The 16,344-nt window shown below is 36.3% G+C and overlaps 1 protein-coding gene across 6 annotated transcripts in view; it reads right to left on the bottom strand.

Annotated features, from left to right (window-relative positions):
• LOC150101403 (actin-histidine N-methyltransferase-like) overlaps positions 1-16,344 on the bottom strand; it is a 311,777-nt gene that overhangs the window by 130,271 nt on the left and 165,162 nt on the right. For all 6 annotated transcript variants that reach the window (XM_090401040.1, XM_090401036.1, XM_090401039.1 and 3 more), the window contains one exon: positions 12,422-12,486. In XM_090401040.1, the coding sequence (XP_090257166.1) occupies positions 12,422-12,486 (65 nt within the window). The remainder of the gene's footprint in view (positions 1-12,421; positions 12,487-16,344) is intronic.

Genomic DNA, 16,344 nt, shown 5'->3' on the forward strand with positions numbered 1-16,344 from the left:
TCTGCCCCACAACAGTCCAGGACCTCATTACATGCCTACAGGAAGAATGGTCCAAAATTCCCAATGACAAAAAGAAGAATATATAATATAAAGTGTCTCAGTCACAGCTGTCCAGTAGGAGGAAACACTATCAGAGTTCAGAGATGTTAAATGGTTAGTTAAATTTATAACCCATTTGTCATGGGAAGAGCTGGGTGGTTGCTGAATGAACCAACAGTTTCTTTGTTCTAATAATTCCTCAATGAGTCTTTGGACTCCCTGGAGGTGACAAATAATAATAATAATAATAATAATAATAATAATAATTAAAACTTGCATATCGACTTCTGTTTATAGTTAAGTAAACACATATGACTGAGTAAAGAGAAATATACCTGTTTAACTTGTACAGTGAATACATTTTAAGAATGGCAGGGCTGGAGGAGTTGGAATTAAAATTGGTGGGAAAATATTAATAATTTGAGGTATGCAGATGATACCACCTTGCTAGCGGAATGCAAAGAAGATTTGGAGGAACTTATTATGAAAGTTAAAGAAGAAAGTGCTAAATATGGTCTTAAACTTAACCACAAAAAGACAAAAGTTATAGCAACATGTGAACTTAATGATTTTGAAGTTGATGGGGAGAAAATGAAAGCATTTAACAATTTTGTGCTCCTAGGATCCCGAATTGATAAAGATGGTTATTGTCCTGAAGAAGTTAGAAGAAGATTATTACTCAGAAAGAAATCAATGACAAATTTAAGCAAGATCTTTAAAGATAAAGATATTAGCCTCACAACAAAAATCAGAATCATGAAAGCAATGGTATTCCCTGTGCATCCATATATTAATATATATGGATGCAAAAGTTGGACCCTGAGAAAGAGTGAAAGAAGGAAGAGAGATGCATTTGAATTATGGGTTTGGAGATGCTTACTAAGAATATCATGGACTGCAAAACAAACCAATAAATCAGTGATAGACAGAATAAAGCAAGATTGCTCCCTCGAAGATTTGATCATCAAGCAAAAATTGTCATACTTCGGACATATTATGCAAGCAAAAAACAGTCTGGAGAAGATGATGATGATGCTTGCTAAAGTTGATGGAAGCAGGAGAAGAGGAAGACCAAGAATTAGATGGGTGGATGGAGTTAAAGAGGCAACTGGAATGTGCATGAAAATTCTGAAAGATATGGCCAGGGACAGATCTGAACGAAGAATGTATGTTCATAGAATCACCAGGAGTCAAAAACGACTCGATGGAACATAACAACAAAAGAGAAATATATTTGGATTTCTAACACCATTTCTCCTCGACCTCACATTTGGCTACTTCTGTGGATGATATCTTCGCAATCTGATCTCACTCCGAAACAGAACTACTTCAATTTCTGATAAAATTAATTCCTTATATACTCGCATCGAGTTCACTATTGAACTTTATGGGAGTATCTAGTTCACTACCAAACATGAATCTAATAACACTCTTCTCTATTTGGATACTTTAATGCATCATAACTCTGCTGGTAATATTGAATTTTCTGTTTACAGGAAGCCATTCTTTACAGATATCTTCACATCATCATCTTTCTCCCCCGAAAAAAAGAAAAAAAAAAGGTACTATCAAAAGCCTTGTATGCCAAACATGTACAATTTGTTATTCTGTGTCTAATCTATTAATTAAATAAAATAATTACTAATAATTAAATTAAATAAATATTAAATAAAATAAAATTTACTCTATTACTTAATGGATAGAGTGATACCTTTATACAGAAAATATTTGATAATAATCATCCCTCTTCCAGATTGCAATCTGATGCTAAGAGGATCAGCTTACCCTATCTTAAAGGAACATCTGAAAAATAGCAAGGACCCTTTGCAGATATAATTTGTACATCACCTTCAAAGCCAGCCCAGAAGTTGTAATCTTTCTTACCACCTATCGAAGATACATTAACACCTTTATCCTTACCTGGTGTTTATCGAATACCTTGTTTTTGTCATCTTTGCTATGTTGGACAGACTGGCTGTTCTGCTTCTATTAGAATCAAAGCACATCAAGATTATATAAGGTATCTGGATTCTGAACATTCAGGCCATGATTCTCATGCCATTGACACCGACACAGAGTTCACTGAAATTGTACAAAGCTGCCACACTATAGTAGGTTCAAATTTTATCATCTATTTTTTTTTAATCATGTGAAGCCCTATGCCACCATCCTAATCTTAATCGAAGAGACTGTATGCCTATTTCTAAGTTTTGGGAAATGATTGCTGTTAATTGTTTGTAATTTTCTATATCTTTATTTTTAAATTAATTAATTATATATCTATTCCCATGTCCCTGAACTCTAATAGTATTTTCTCCTACTGGACAGCTGCAACCAAGACATGATATTATATGCATGCTGCATGACTCACTCTTGCATTCAGAATTTAAATGTAGTTAAAAGAGTTTTTCCATCTTCTCCCTGAAAGAAGCTCATGACATATTGAGCAAAATATATAGGAGCAATAAATTATATTTAGTTTTCTCTTAAAGCAACCACATCTAGTATGTCTGAAATCTAGTAAGTCGAACGCAAAAATCTCTATTAAACAACTAGTACAGTAACTAAACGATTTCAGTGAGGAACTTGTAGAGATACCAAAGAATCACTGTCATCATATCAATTAAGAAATATCAACATAATTATGAAATTCACTGTTCAACAGCCAAAGTCAGATCACTGAGAACAGACTTCTACATAGCCTGCAAGGAATGATGCAGAGAATCAACCAGGACTTCTGATTTGATGCATAATCCTCACCTTCTCATGGGCACTCCACTATTAGGTATCAAAACTAGCTGGTACCTAATAGTGAAGTGCCCATGAGAAGGTGAGGATAATGAACCTAGATAATGAACAAATAAAATGGGTTGGCAATTCGAGACTCAACCAAACTGTATTCTATACTGGCTTAAATCTAAAACAAAAAATGACAAAATTTCATACCAGGTGGGGCATCACTAGTTAAAGAAGACTTCCACTGTTTTCATCAGAGAAGCAGTGGAAACTCCAATCTCAATGCCAGAAGTATTACTGAAAAAGAATGGAACTCTGAGCAGAATTAGTGAAGTACCAAGCTGACATAATTGATCACCAAAATAAAGGGAACTAAAGTAAGTGAGATGCCATAGAGAGTTTTTCCACTTGGTTAGAAATTAAATTAAACTTCGCAAGAAATTGTACTTGTACAATCCTTCATCCAAGGAACTTCAAGCAAACAAGTTTGCACCTGAACTATTTTCAGGACTAGGGAAAATTATATTCAGAAGCTTATGACTTCACATCACTTGCTTTGTATCCTATAATGCAAAGCACATATCCTTATGGGTATGCATTATGGGAATGGTCACTACCCAGACAAGTTTCAACCTTTATTGAGGTCTCATCAATGGGAGCCAGACCCACAGGTGATACCAAAGTTGAAGTAATGCAGAAGTCATATTTTCATATACGAGTTGCGAAAAGGTGTTACACCTTGGCCCAGTCCTGAAAATAATTCAGGCACAAACTTGTTTGCTTACAATTGGATAAGGGATTAAACCAAGTATATAATTTCTTGGTTATATCTTTAATTTATAGTATAACCAAGTGGAAAAACTTCCAACATCTCTAATCCAGAGTATTTTAATAATAAGGAGTGACACCTTTTGTCAACTCATATATGAAAATATAACTTGTGCATTACTTCAACCTTAGTATCACCTCTGGGACTGGCTCCCACTGATGAGACCTCAATAAAGGTCAAATCCAGTCTAGGTAGTGACCCTTCCCGTAACGCATAACATTATACATACCCATAAGGATATGTGCTTTGCATTATGGGATACAAAGGCATAAGCTTCTAAATATGAGTTGCCCCAGTTCTGAAAATAGTTCAGGAGCAAACTTGTTTGCTTACACTTGGATAAAGGATTAAACCAAGTATATAATTTCTTGGTATCTTTAATTTATAGTACAGCAATCCCTCTATTAATGCATCATTTTTTTTTTCTTTACCCAAATTCGAGTAATGTGCCTCTAAATTTCGATTAGTGCACCTATATACATCTTAAAAATAAATGTTAGATTGCAAAAATTTTCTATCTATACATCTTTTATGACTAACTATTTTAAAAAATTACTCACCAGGATGAAATAATCTAACCGATTTAAAACATTTTACAAAGTTATTTTTAATGGCATACAGTACTACACTATTTCCATGTAGACTATGTTCCAAATTTATTGCCAAAATTTATGTTGTCTGCTAATTACATAGCATTTTGATGATCAAACCTCATGCCTCCTTTGCAACTGTTTTCTTTACTTTTTTTATTTTAAAGTATTTTCCCAGCCTTTCATCATGAGTAAAAGAATCAGCGAGCAAAAAAGTGGAAGTGTAAAATGGTTCGAAAAGTAACCTCCCTGGAAGAAATACTTGAAATAATAAAGAAAAATGAACAAGGCGAGTCCAGAACAAAGAATTTTTTTAAACCCACTGCTTCTAGCAGCGGGTTTAAAAAAAATTCCCTGTTCAGTATGGTTTTGGGACATTTGTTTTGCAGGATCATGCTCACTAGTCTACCATTTGCTGCACTAGTGGATTAGAGTGGACAGCAGCAGCAGCATTTTGTAAGAAATTTTGCAGCCTTTGCACATAGGAATAAGAAAGTTGATCTCAGGAATATTGGCTTCCAGATGAAGCTGTATATTTTTTATAAACCATGGTGCATTAAACACTATTCATAAACACTTCCTTTTGGATTGTCTGTAGTTTGCTAACGATTGAATCCACTGCGTGACTATACGGGTGAGCTGTGCATGAGGACTGGCCTGATCAGCATCTTGTATATCAGCAGTTTAAGTTCCGTGCTTAGCCAGCTATGACAATTCAGTAACAGGTATAGCTGCCTGTCCCATTGCACTATTTTCTTTTTAGCAGACATGATCAGTAGAGTTGTAAAGCAAAGTCCTTTATCTAGTTGCACTTATGAGTATTTTTGGCTACTGGTTACCATGGAATGGGTGCAAAACATGACAACTCCTCTCCTCCGGGGGACATTAGTGTTCTTGTGAATAGCACTGCAGTGCTGCTCTTGACATTAACATTGATTTGCCATTTTTTGAACCTTGGTTCTAGTAATGAGACTGCGTTTTGCAATTTTTCAGTTGCAAGGAGTGGACCATTATTGCAGTATCATGTATGTACAGGGCCACTATGGTGGCAATTGTGTGTTGGATGTCAGACACATAGATAGATAGCAAAGAGCAGATGTGATAACATTGAGCCCTGGGGGATGCCTGCAATGACACTGCATTCAGACGATCTAATTCCCTATAGCCTAACTTGGAGTTTGCAATTGCTGAGGTACAATTTGGCAAGTTTGATGAATCCGAGTGGAAATTTGGCCTGCAGGAAGATGGCCCCTGTGTGTTTCTTCCAGTTGAACCCCCACACTGATGTTTTCCATAACTGAGAATATGTTATTTATGGAATGGTTCTTCCAGAATCCAAATTGCTCAGCTGGGATGAGATTTAATTCTTTAGTGACTTTCTGCAGTCTTATTAGTATTACACACTTAGCTATTTTTCCTAGGCAGGAAATTTGGTTGATTGGATGATAGTTTTGGGGAAGGTGCATGTGGCAAGCATTTAATGATTTTGTTAAAAATCCCATCTGGACCTGGTACTTTCCTATTCTTTAGTTTAGTGATGATTTCTAATACCTCAGCAAGTGATGCTAGTTGGATGGGGGTTATGTTTATCTGTGTTTTAGTCAAAAGCATACTGATATGCATACTTCTCTAGGCTGTCAGCAAAGGCTTCAACTTTGTCACTGTAAACTAGACCACACTCACCATAGATTGGTGGGAGAGGTTTACAGCCTGTATGTAGCGCTTTGGTCATTTTCCAGAGTATCTGGTCCTCTGTGTTTAAAGACTGCAGTTTTGTTTCCCACTGTTGATTTTGACAGTTTTTAAGGGCTTATTGGACTTTCTTTGTGGTTCCATTGAGTGAATATCAGTGTTCTGGGACCAGCATAGTTGCACTATTTGTGCATGGCTCTGTTCTTTAATCTCATCTGGAAGTCAGAGTTTGTGTGTGGTACATCTGCAGTGGTAGCTGTTAATGCAGTTTTTATCTGCTGCTTTTCTAAGCTCAAAATTGAGTTGATTTTTTCCTTTGAGTCAATGAACTAGGCCAACAGATTTGTGCAGAGTGGTCATTAGTTTTGGCCTGCTGACAGGTTGGGACCCAATCTGGGATATTTTTATGTTGCTAGCCCAGTTGAAATAAAAACTGGGTTGTGGTCAGAGCTGAGGTCATCCATCACACTTGCTTGGTACTGATGTGAGATATTTTGTAGTATCACTATATCAAGGACATCAGGAAGTCCTGCTACACTGTACATGAGTCCTGGAGATCCTATGATCACTATGTTCATGGTGGCAGCAAAGTCAGTGAGGAGTCTACCATTTTGATCTGTAGTTCTGATGTTCCATGCTTGTGCTTAACATTCAGGTGCCCTGTTACTAGCACTGCTTCGTTTGTGTCTAGAATTTCAGTCAAAGTCTATTTCCAGTAACTGTTTGCTCAGAAAGTTTTATATGGAGTATATTTTCAGGGAACCCACTTTGCAGTTTGGACCTGTACTTTTTTTAGGTGCATTTTTGCATACTGGTTTTGCTTACTTAGTCATTGTTATTAATTTATTTACAATTTTTATTGATTGTAAATAAATTATTTTTGTAACTATCATATAATTTTTTAATGGTTACCAAGTATGTTGCTGGAGTCTGCTCACTGAACAAATGGACCTAGGCTCTTCTAGTAACTTAATGCTGATTTACTGCTGCATGTATATTTTCAGGAACCCCACATTTGCAATTTGGATCTCTACTCCAGTGATTTCTATGTTGGCAGAGGCAGGATTTGCAATATCATTGTAAATCCTGCCACTTTTAAGGTGGAAAAATATTGCTTACAGCTTTTGTAGTTGGTGGGATGTGTCTGCTGCAATTGGCACATTTAGCTGGCTGTTTCAGATTTTTTACAGGAAGCCACTTTACTTTAACACAGCAGAAATCAGCCCTGAAGCAGCATTGCAAATGGCCAAATTTTTGACAACATTGGAGGTACTGTCTAGTTGATGTCATCTGTCGTAATGGTTCTGTTTTTAGGTGATCGATTTCATGGTGCCATTTGCTGATTTCTCCTAGGACAAAAGGCACTGGCTGTTTATCTGCTCAAAGCATATGACTAACTTTAATAGGATTTAGTCTGTGGTTTAAATACAAGCCAAAAAAAAAAATATATTCAGTTTGAACATTATGTCTTATATACTGCTAGTTAAGTGTTTTGGCTAATTTCACTCTTATCCCACAATTTTTTACCTGGCTCCCTACTGATGATATCAAGTTTGTTTATTCTATTATTTATTTATAAATTTAATTTGCCATTTTCAGTTTTTAGCTGGCCATTTCCTTTATTTAGGTAAACATTTTACCTCAATAGTGGAAGTACTGTACTTATTCTATTAAGTAACTTGTAAACATGTAGAAACACAGCCCCAAACACATGAGAACAGCACTGCAAGATTGGCTGGATTTGGGATTTAAGCAGAGTAAGTAACTAGTCAGAAGAAAAGTGCTATCTTGATTGAAAAAGGATGAAAAAAGTTTTTCGGAACTGAGGATGCAAGAGAAGTGATATAATTATGTCACAAAAGGTTTGGAGTAAGAGTCAGTCCTAGAAGAGAGATTTGGTCTTGACTGTTGAGCTGAGTATTATCAAAAATAAATGGAGAAGACATGAGTTATTTCTTTGTGAGTAAACAAGCAAAGCTGTGTTTTGGAAGCAATGAAGTTGAATAGGTTGTTTTCACCACCCAATCAACAGTCAAGACCAAATCTCTCTTCTAGGACTGACTAACACAAAGATGAAGTAAGTCCATATCATGGTAATTTGTTGAGAAGTCCTCAATGGCAGCAAAGGTTGGTCGATTGGTAGAGCCTCTGCTACTAATGGCTTGCAAAAAAGTTAAGCAATTTTGAGCATGGTTAGTAGTTGGAAGGGGAACTCTTTCGATGCTGTTGGCATGCTCTCCCTCGATGAGTCTTTAGACTCCCTGGAGGTGTCACATAATAATATGCCAGACCCTAAAAGTCTTGGGGATGTCAAGTACAATGGCACGAGTTTCTTCAAACCTTTCCATAGAATGAGTTCAGAGATGCATGATGTAAGCCAGGAAATCTATGGATCTACATTAATGAAATTCATACTGGTGGTCAATAATTAGATAGTAGTTCTCCAGGTGTTGAAGAAGTTAACTGTTGATAACCTTCTCCATGACTTTGAAAAAACTTGTGGTGAGAGCAATAGGTCAAGAGCTTAATGATAAATATTTATCAAATTTTTTGAGAACTGCCTGTATATGGGCTAGCTTCTGTGCTGTAGAATGGATGCCAGCTGAGTACAATTTAGTGTATAGATGATAAAAAATAGGTGTTATTCAGGAGCACAATAGGTGGGTTTCCATCAAGATTGGCTACCTTTTGTAGTATCCAAGTTTTTCAAGATTCTTCTGATTGCTTTCTGGTGGCAGGTCACAGGAGGCATGAGACGCAATGTTCTAGGCAGAGAAAGATGTAATTTGCAATGGTCATCTATGCAGGAGTCGAAGGAAAAGAATGAAGCCAGGACATCAGCCTTGTCTTTAGGTGATGATACAATGCTACCATTAAGGCGAGAAAGAGGAGATAGCACAGATGGACAAAAGCTGCATCCAACGGCTTAGGCAAGAGACCATAAAGTGTGACTGCTTGTGCACTTGTCGTTTCTTCCATTTATCCTTGTTGAAGTTATACTTAAAGTGTCATGGGCAACTGTAGTGCTGCGAAGAAAGCTGGTGTTTTAGTATCAAGGCACTGGTGATAAGTTGTTTCCCTTTCTTAAACCAGGCACACTTCTTGGCGAACCATGGTTTAGATATGGGGTGGGAATTTTGAACAGAGTGAGGAATGAAAGCTTCCACTCCAACATGGATTATTTTTGTAACAAAATCACAACAAATACAGGTAACTCTTATTATACATGCTTCCGTTATCTGTATTTTTTGCATATATATGCAGTTTCATTTTACATAAGGACCACTGCTGTTTGCTATCCGAAGTGTGGACGCTTCTGTGCACCTGCCTTGTTTTCAACCTTCTGCACTCAGTGTCCCTAGTGCCTTATTGGTCTATGCAGTATTGTCTTTATCAGTAAGTAACTTGTGTGTGTCATTCGAGGAAGATGTCTGACAACAGAAAAACAAAGGAAACTAAGAGTGAAAAGAAGAATGTGAATAAACCTTAAGTGAAGAAAAGGCCTAAGAATTCTCATTCTTTACAGGTGAAATTGAAAGTTCTCAATCAGTTTGATAGAGGTGAACATATCATTGACATTCAAGGGGCTACAGGACTGAGTGATTTTACAGTGAGAATCATTCGTGATAATGCTGATAAAATTTGTAAGAGCGTTCAATCATCCACGTGTCTCAGCCTGACCAGAATAACAAAATCCCAATCTCATGCAATTGAGAAAATGGAAAGGATGCTGGCTTGGCTACGGATCAAGCATCAAAACTAGCAGAATATGCTTTTGCCTGGGATGCCAAACAAGAGAAAACAAAAAATTTGTATGATCAGACAAAATATGAAGCAACTGATACCTTGTGCTGAAAGTTGTGGGTGGTTCAACTATAAGAATCACTATGCATTCCACAATCTCGACATGACTGGTGAGGTGGTAGCTTCAGATCAAGTTGCCACTGAAGAATTTCATGAATTTCTCTTCAAAGCAGAGATAGCAGGATGAGGTTACACACTACGACATTACAATCAGTAGTTCAAAACTGGGAGTCCAGTTCCCATTTAGGGACTTCTGAAAAAGCGGCATTCGACCTTCTATGAGCCTTCAACTTCATTGCAAGCTAAAGAAGATGTGGTTGTAATGTATTAATTGTGAAAATAAAGAACTACTTTAATAGTTATTTGTTTTATACGTATTATTTTATTTACTAAAGACTAGTAAATAAAATATTCAATATGTATAAAATGCCTTAAAATGTATGAAAAATAGGTGCACTGTCAATTGAATTAATCTTGAAGGATTGAGATTTCCATTATCCCATGTTGTAAGCCTCTGTTTTACATGTTTACAATATGCATGGTGATTCTCGAGAACACAACTATACTGCATATAATGAGCGTTACTTGTATCTTGATCTGAAGAAGGATAATGGCAGTCTGGCCATGGAAAGGATTACATTATATGTCATTATGATGTCATTACAACAGTGCCCACTTGGCACTGTTGTAATGACAGAGTACGTGAGGCTTAAATAGTTGCAAGAAGGACATTCCACCAAAGATGAAACTTGGATGTGATTATGATCTGAATTATCAAGAGAAGCAATGATCTGAACATAGTACCTGGAAGGAGGATGTTGGTGAAGTGAATGAAAAAGATTTTTCTGGTGAGATTTTTAATTTTTTTTTTTGTTTAATTTAATTTTGGATGGAGGGCTCGAAAATTACCAAAATTATTAAGGCCTACTTTCATATTTAATGTTTCAAAAAGGTGAAGAGAATAAGAGAAGAGGAACATGCAGTGAAAAAAAAAAAAAACTCTTGAACATGCCACCCATATAGAGAGCATCCAGTCTCCAAACTCTAACACAGCCTCAACAGTGCCTCCACATACCATTACACAGCCTCCCTCCAGGCATGACCTGGCAGTGTAGATGATGGTCAGATTATGCACGAGTTAATCAGGAAGCCAACTAAAAACGTGTTATCATCTGGTGTTCAGTTCTGTAGACTGACTAATGGCCAACCTGCAGAACTGCTTTACTGCTGTAACCTAGAAGATGGAGGAGGCACTGCAGTATATTTGTCATGTTCTCAATGGGTATCACTTGCAATACATGCAGAAAGCAGGACAGGTTGTGGAACTCTTGTGCTAGGAACCAACATGGCTACAACCAATTCAGGTCCCCAATAAGCAAGGTGGTTGTGGTATTTCAGTGGGTAATGAAAGTTACATACTATCTAGAGGGTCTAGTCAGCATTTACTCCAACTTGGAAGGTATCCCTTTGCAGCCAGAATACTCACTGCTGCCAGAGCCCAGCACCATGAGAAAGGCAGGGTTGACTTTACCAGTAGAGGCTGTAGATCGCACATCTGTGACTCAAATTGACCAACTGTTAAAGGGAGATCATGTTTTAGAAACCTACTTACATATGACAACAAGGTGACTAAATGCACTGGACGAAAGGGAAATGCATGCATGGTGGTATATTTATATTTTGTGAAGAATAGGTACTATATAGAGGGTCTAGTCAGCATTTACTCCAACTTGGAAGGTATCCCTTTGCAGCCAGAATACTCACTGCTGCCAGAGCCCAGCACCATGAGAAAGGCAGGGTTGACTTTACCAGTAGAGGTTGTAGATCGCACATCTGTAACTCAAATTGACCAACTGTTAAAGGGAGATCATGTTTTAGAAACCTACTTACATATGACAACAAGGTGACTAAATGCACTGGACGAAAGGGAAATGCATGTATGGTGGTATATTTATATTTTGTGAAGAATAGGTTACCACATGATAAGTTGTTAATGAAAGTGGAATAGATTAGTACATTAGATAAGAAATCAGTTGCTGAGAAGTGTTAGCAAGTTATGTATGAGGAGCAGTATTGCAGAAGAGGACAATCATAATGTTTCCCTCACCTCAGTAGCCCCCAAAAGTGGCTACTGAGGTGACGGAGACACTTGTTATGTTAATAACACTGGGAAAGTTGTTTGGACATGATGTAAAGTTGGGCAGAACTCTGAGGAATATATCAATATTTTGTCATTATAGAAGGTTTATCAACAGACTGTGAATGTACAAATGAGTGTAGTTACCAGTTCAGTGTTGCAAAATTAAGGTTTTAAAATGTGGAAAGCAATGATGGGATGTAGAATATATATAACTGGTATGTATGTATGTATGTGTTTGCAGGAGGTGGAGAAAATAAGGTATCTAAAGGTGATGGTGGACAAGAACCTAAAATTTAGAGGACAAAATGCTAAAAGTGGGAGAACATCACAACAGATTATCACAATGATTTAAAATTGTAAATTGCTTGCCTTGCATCCTTGAATTTAAATATTTGAAATTGGATATCCTTAACATTTTAAAATAAGTGAAAAATAAAAATTTTTCCTTTAAAAAATTTCGAATCTCATTATTATAAGTATTAAATTTTAATCATTATAATAATACAATTAATAATGACAATAAGTATTATTATTACAAATAATTACCTTTATAAGCATTTAAAAGAGTACTTGTTTAAAAGTGAAATATACCTGAAAGAGTCTATAAAAATATCCATACTGTCTAGCAATGCTTCGGTTCAGTTTCAGAGCTTCTTCTGGAAAGCGAATGAAGGTGGAACAATGAATCTTAAGATTTTCAAGAAACTGGAACATGGATATCTTTCAAGATAATACTTAGAAATGGAAATATTTCATTTGACAATGTTATTTTTAGTGTTACCGAATATAATAAAATATTATATAATATTATATATTATCTTATATTTACTTATACTTCAGGAATAAATTACTTTCTTAAAAAACTGATTATAAATAGTCAAAATTTGGGGGGGGGGGGGTATTAATTTTTTTTATGAGAATACTTATGGAAACACTAAACACAGTTGATATAATAAATTATACATATTTTTCAATGATCATCTTGGTATATCTTCTGGATTGTATACATCACTGAATACCAACTAACATAGTTTATGCTGATAGACAAAGAATACCAATTAATTATCTTCACTTTGTAAGCAACTCCTATAATGAACTAGGGAGAAAAGTACCCTATGTCTGGTGGGGAGGAGGATCTTTCTGAAACACTTTCCATAATTGAACTGTAATTAAAATGTCAGTGATGTAAATACAGAATAACAATAATAAATTTTAATTGCAACTGTTTATTAGAAATCAAATTCATATCCTTTATGATGCAGTGACTTCAAAATCAATATGATAAGAACTACAAAGGAAAAAAAAAACAAAGAGAGAGAGACTTGAAGGCTTAAAAAATATAATGTAATGTAAATAAATTGAATATATATATATATATATATATATATATATATATATATATATATATATAGAATGGGCTGGCAATTTGGGATTTAGCCGACCAAATTGTATTCTTATTGGTTAAACCAAAATAAAAAATGATGGTAAACATGACAAAATTTCATTCCGACTGGGACATCGCCCGGTTAAACAAGGCCCTCGTTGTTTTCGCCAGGGAACCAGGGCAAACAGCGAAAAGTCAGCTACTGGAACAAATCTGAAAACAAACCCCAACTCAACATCACCAGAGTTAAAGATCGGTACTATCAACGTAAGAAGCCTGAATGGCAAAGAAATGGAGCTAGCTGAAGAATTAGATAAGTACCAGATCGACATAATAGGGGTGACTGAAACAAAAAAGACCAAAACGGGTGAGATCTTTCTGAGTAATAAATACAAAATGTTATATTCAGGCAATGACAATCAAGGAAAAGAAGGAGTAGCCATAGTATTCAATACAAAATATGAGGCTAATCTTCTTGAATGGCAGTCAGTCTCAAGTAGAGTAATGTGGACAAATATGATAATGGGGAACTGGACAATGAGACTTATTTGTGCCTATGGTCTCACAGATGGTTCTACTAAGGTAGAAGTGGAGGAATTTTTTGATGCTTTAGAAAAAGGAACTGACACAATAAAAAATGAAAAGTTGGTCCTTGTTGGGGATCTAAATAGCAGAGTAGGAAATGATTGTCAGACATACAAAAATATTTTGGGAAAATTTGGAGAAAAGAGCAAAGCTAATAATAATGGCAAACACCAGTTGCATTTCTGCTCAGGACATGGACTGGTTATTACTAACACCATGTTCCAACATAAAAATGTGCACAAATTCACATGGAGAGAAGAGCCTAGGAATAAGAAAAGTCTCTTGACTATGTTATTGTTGATAGTCATGTTTTTTCCCTGGTGCAGGACACCAGAGTGTACAGAGGATTTGAAATTGGAAGCGATCACTATTTAGTTTTGAGCAAGATAAAATTGAATTTCATATTGAAAAGAATAACATGTAAGAAACTTTTAAAGAGAATAAAAGTTGAGCAGCTCTCAGATGTCAACTGCAGACTAACATATACAAACATTATTGAAGAAAAAATGAAAGAGTTTGAAAACAGGAACCAAACATTGGAGATTCAGTGGCAAGCCTTGAAGAAAACCCTGACTGATTCAGCCGGAGAGGCATGTGGTGAGGTTGTCTGCAATGATAGAAAAATCAGGACTCCATTGTGGACACAGGAAGTTAAAGAGGCAGTGAAGTAAAAGAAGAAATCATATCAAAAGTTCCTGGCAAATAAGTCAGCTTTTGCTCTTAGAGAATACAGAGACAAATAGAGAATACAGAGACGACACCAAGGGTGTCGAGGCTAGCTGGTGAACAGACGTGCTATCGGAGAGCTACTGAGAGATTTGTGTTTTTTGTTGATTTATTGGTGTTTTGGATTCAATTTAATGGACTTAAGTGTGTAATTTTGGTATATTTTTGGAGCTTTATTAGCGTGATTAGTGTACTAAAGTGTTTTATAACATAATCTATGTCGGGAAGTCGCCGCTAGATGAATTTGTTATGTGTAGTGTTCGTGCAAGCTCCAGATAAGATAAGTATCATTTTCAGTTATCGATACAAATTACTTAATATTGTGTAGTTTTTTTGTTTGCCTTGCGTATTTTAGTGCGTCTATTTTTGGTGTGTTATAACGTATAATTTGACAAAACACGTTGTAAGTAAGTATGGCACCTGTGCGAAGGAAAATGGCGGCCAGCAATGAAGGGTCGCCATCGTTATCAAAGAACGGATAGCATAAAAGAAATGAGTCAGTGTACTAGCTGTGAAATGTACGCTTTGCGGAGTGCGGTCGGAGTGTGGTTAGATGATAATAAAGGATTGAATGTGTGTAGAAAATGTAGGGAGAATGAGGAATTGAAGTGTATTTCGGATCGTGAGTGTGATATTTTTGTCAACCTTCAGAATGAAGGAAATAGGGATATGACAAGAAACGGCAAGGTTGTACATGAAAATTGTGAGAGTGTGAATGTAGAAGGTGTGAATGATAGTATAAATGGTTTCTCAGAGAACAAAAAAGATGAGATAGATGCATTGAGTGAGATCGCGTTGTTGAATAGTGCGATAGAAAGAGCAAAACAGCAGCTAGAGTGCATAAACAAAAGTAGACTGAATGAACTAACCAATAATAAAAGGTATGACAGGAAAAATAGACGTATGAATGTGAACATGAACAAAATGAAGGATAGAGTGCTGTATGGATACTCGTTAGTACAAGGTGTGTTAGTAGAGGATTTGACAAAATCGTACCAACCTGGTGCGACCATAAAGGACGTAACTGCGTCTATTAGAGAGCAAAAGGAAAGGGTGAAAGAAATGATTGTTGTAGCAGGTACGAATGATTTGAAAGGAGATAAAATGGAAATGATAGAAGACTTGAATGAATTGTTTGAGGTAGCAAAAGAAAAGAGTGAGAGAGTTAAAATGATTAGTCTTTTGCCACGGTATGACAGTGAAATGTTTAAAAGGAGGGCTATAATTGCGAATGACTTTATGCGTGGGTTATGTATGACGAGTGGTGTGGAATTTGTGGATGTGTGGAGTGAGTTTGATGGGCGAAAGGATCTATATAAGATGGATGGCTTGCATTTGAATGGTTACGGTGTAAGAAGACTTGAGAAAGTGTTGCTGAATGTAGTGGATGTGCAAATTCAGGGAAACTAGATTTGTTAGGGGGGGGGGGAGTAGAGATACAGTCCTTATGGAGGCAGTTTAATGTAAGAATGAATATAATATGCCAGAGCAAATAAGGACAACAAATCTGAGTGGGATAGTTAATATAAGGCATCAAGGTAGGGTTGGGGCTAATGGGGGTCTTAAATTCATGTACACTAATACTAGGAGTATTAGGAACAAGAAGGAAGAGTTTTTGGCCATGGTTGGCACTTCCAGACCACAGGTTATGGGTATTAGTGAAACATGGCTGACTGTAGATGATATAACTAGTGGGATTGAATGTGATGGGTATAGTGTGTTCAGGAATGACTGAGAGAATAAAATGGGGGGAGGAGTATTTTTGATGATAGCTGATGAGCTCCAGCCAAGGAGAATAGAAGTTGAATTGCAGGATAGA

The sequence above is a fragment of the Typopeltis vanoorti genome, chromosome 11, assembly GCF_054136105.1.
Source record: "Typopeltis vanoorti isolate ZY-2024b chromosome 11, IOZ_Tvanoo_1.0, whole genome shotgun sequence".
Lineage (NCBI taxonomy): Eukaryota > Metazoa > Arthropoda > Arachnida > Uropygi > Thelyphonidae > Typopeltis > Typopeltis vanoorti.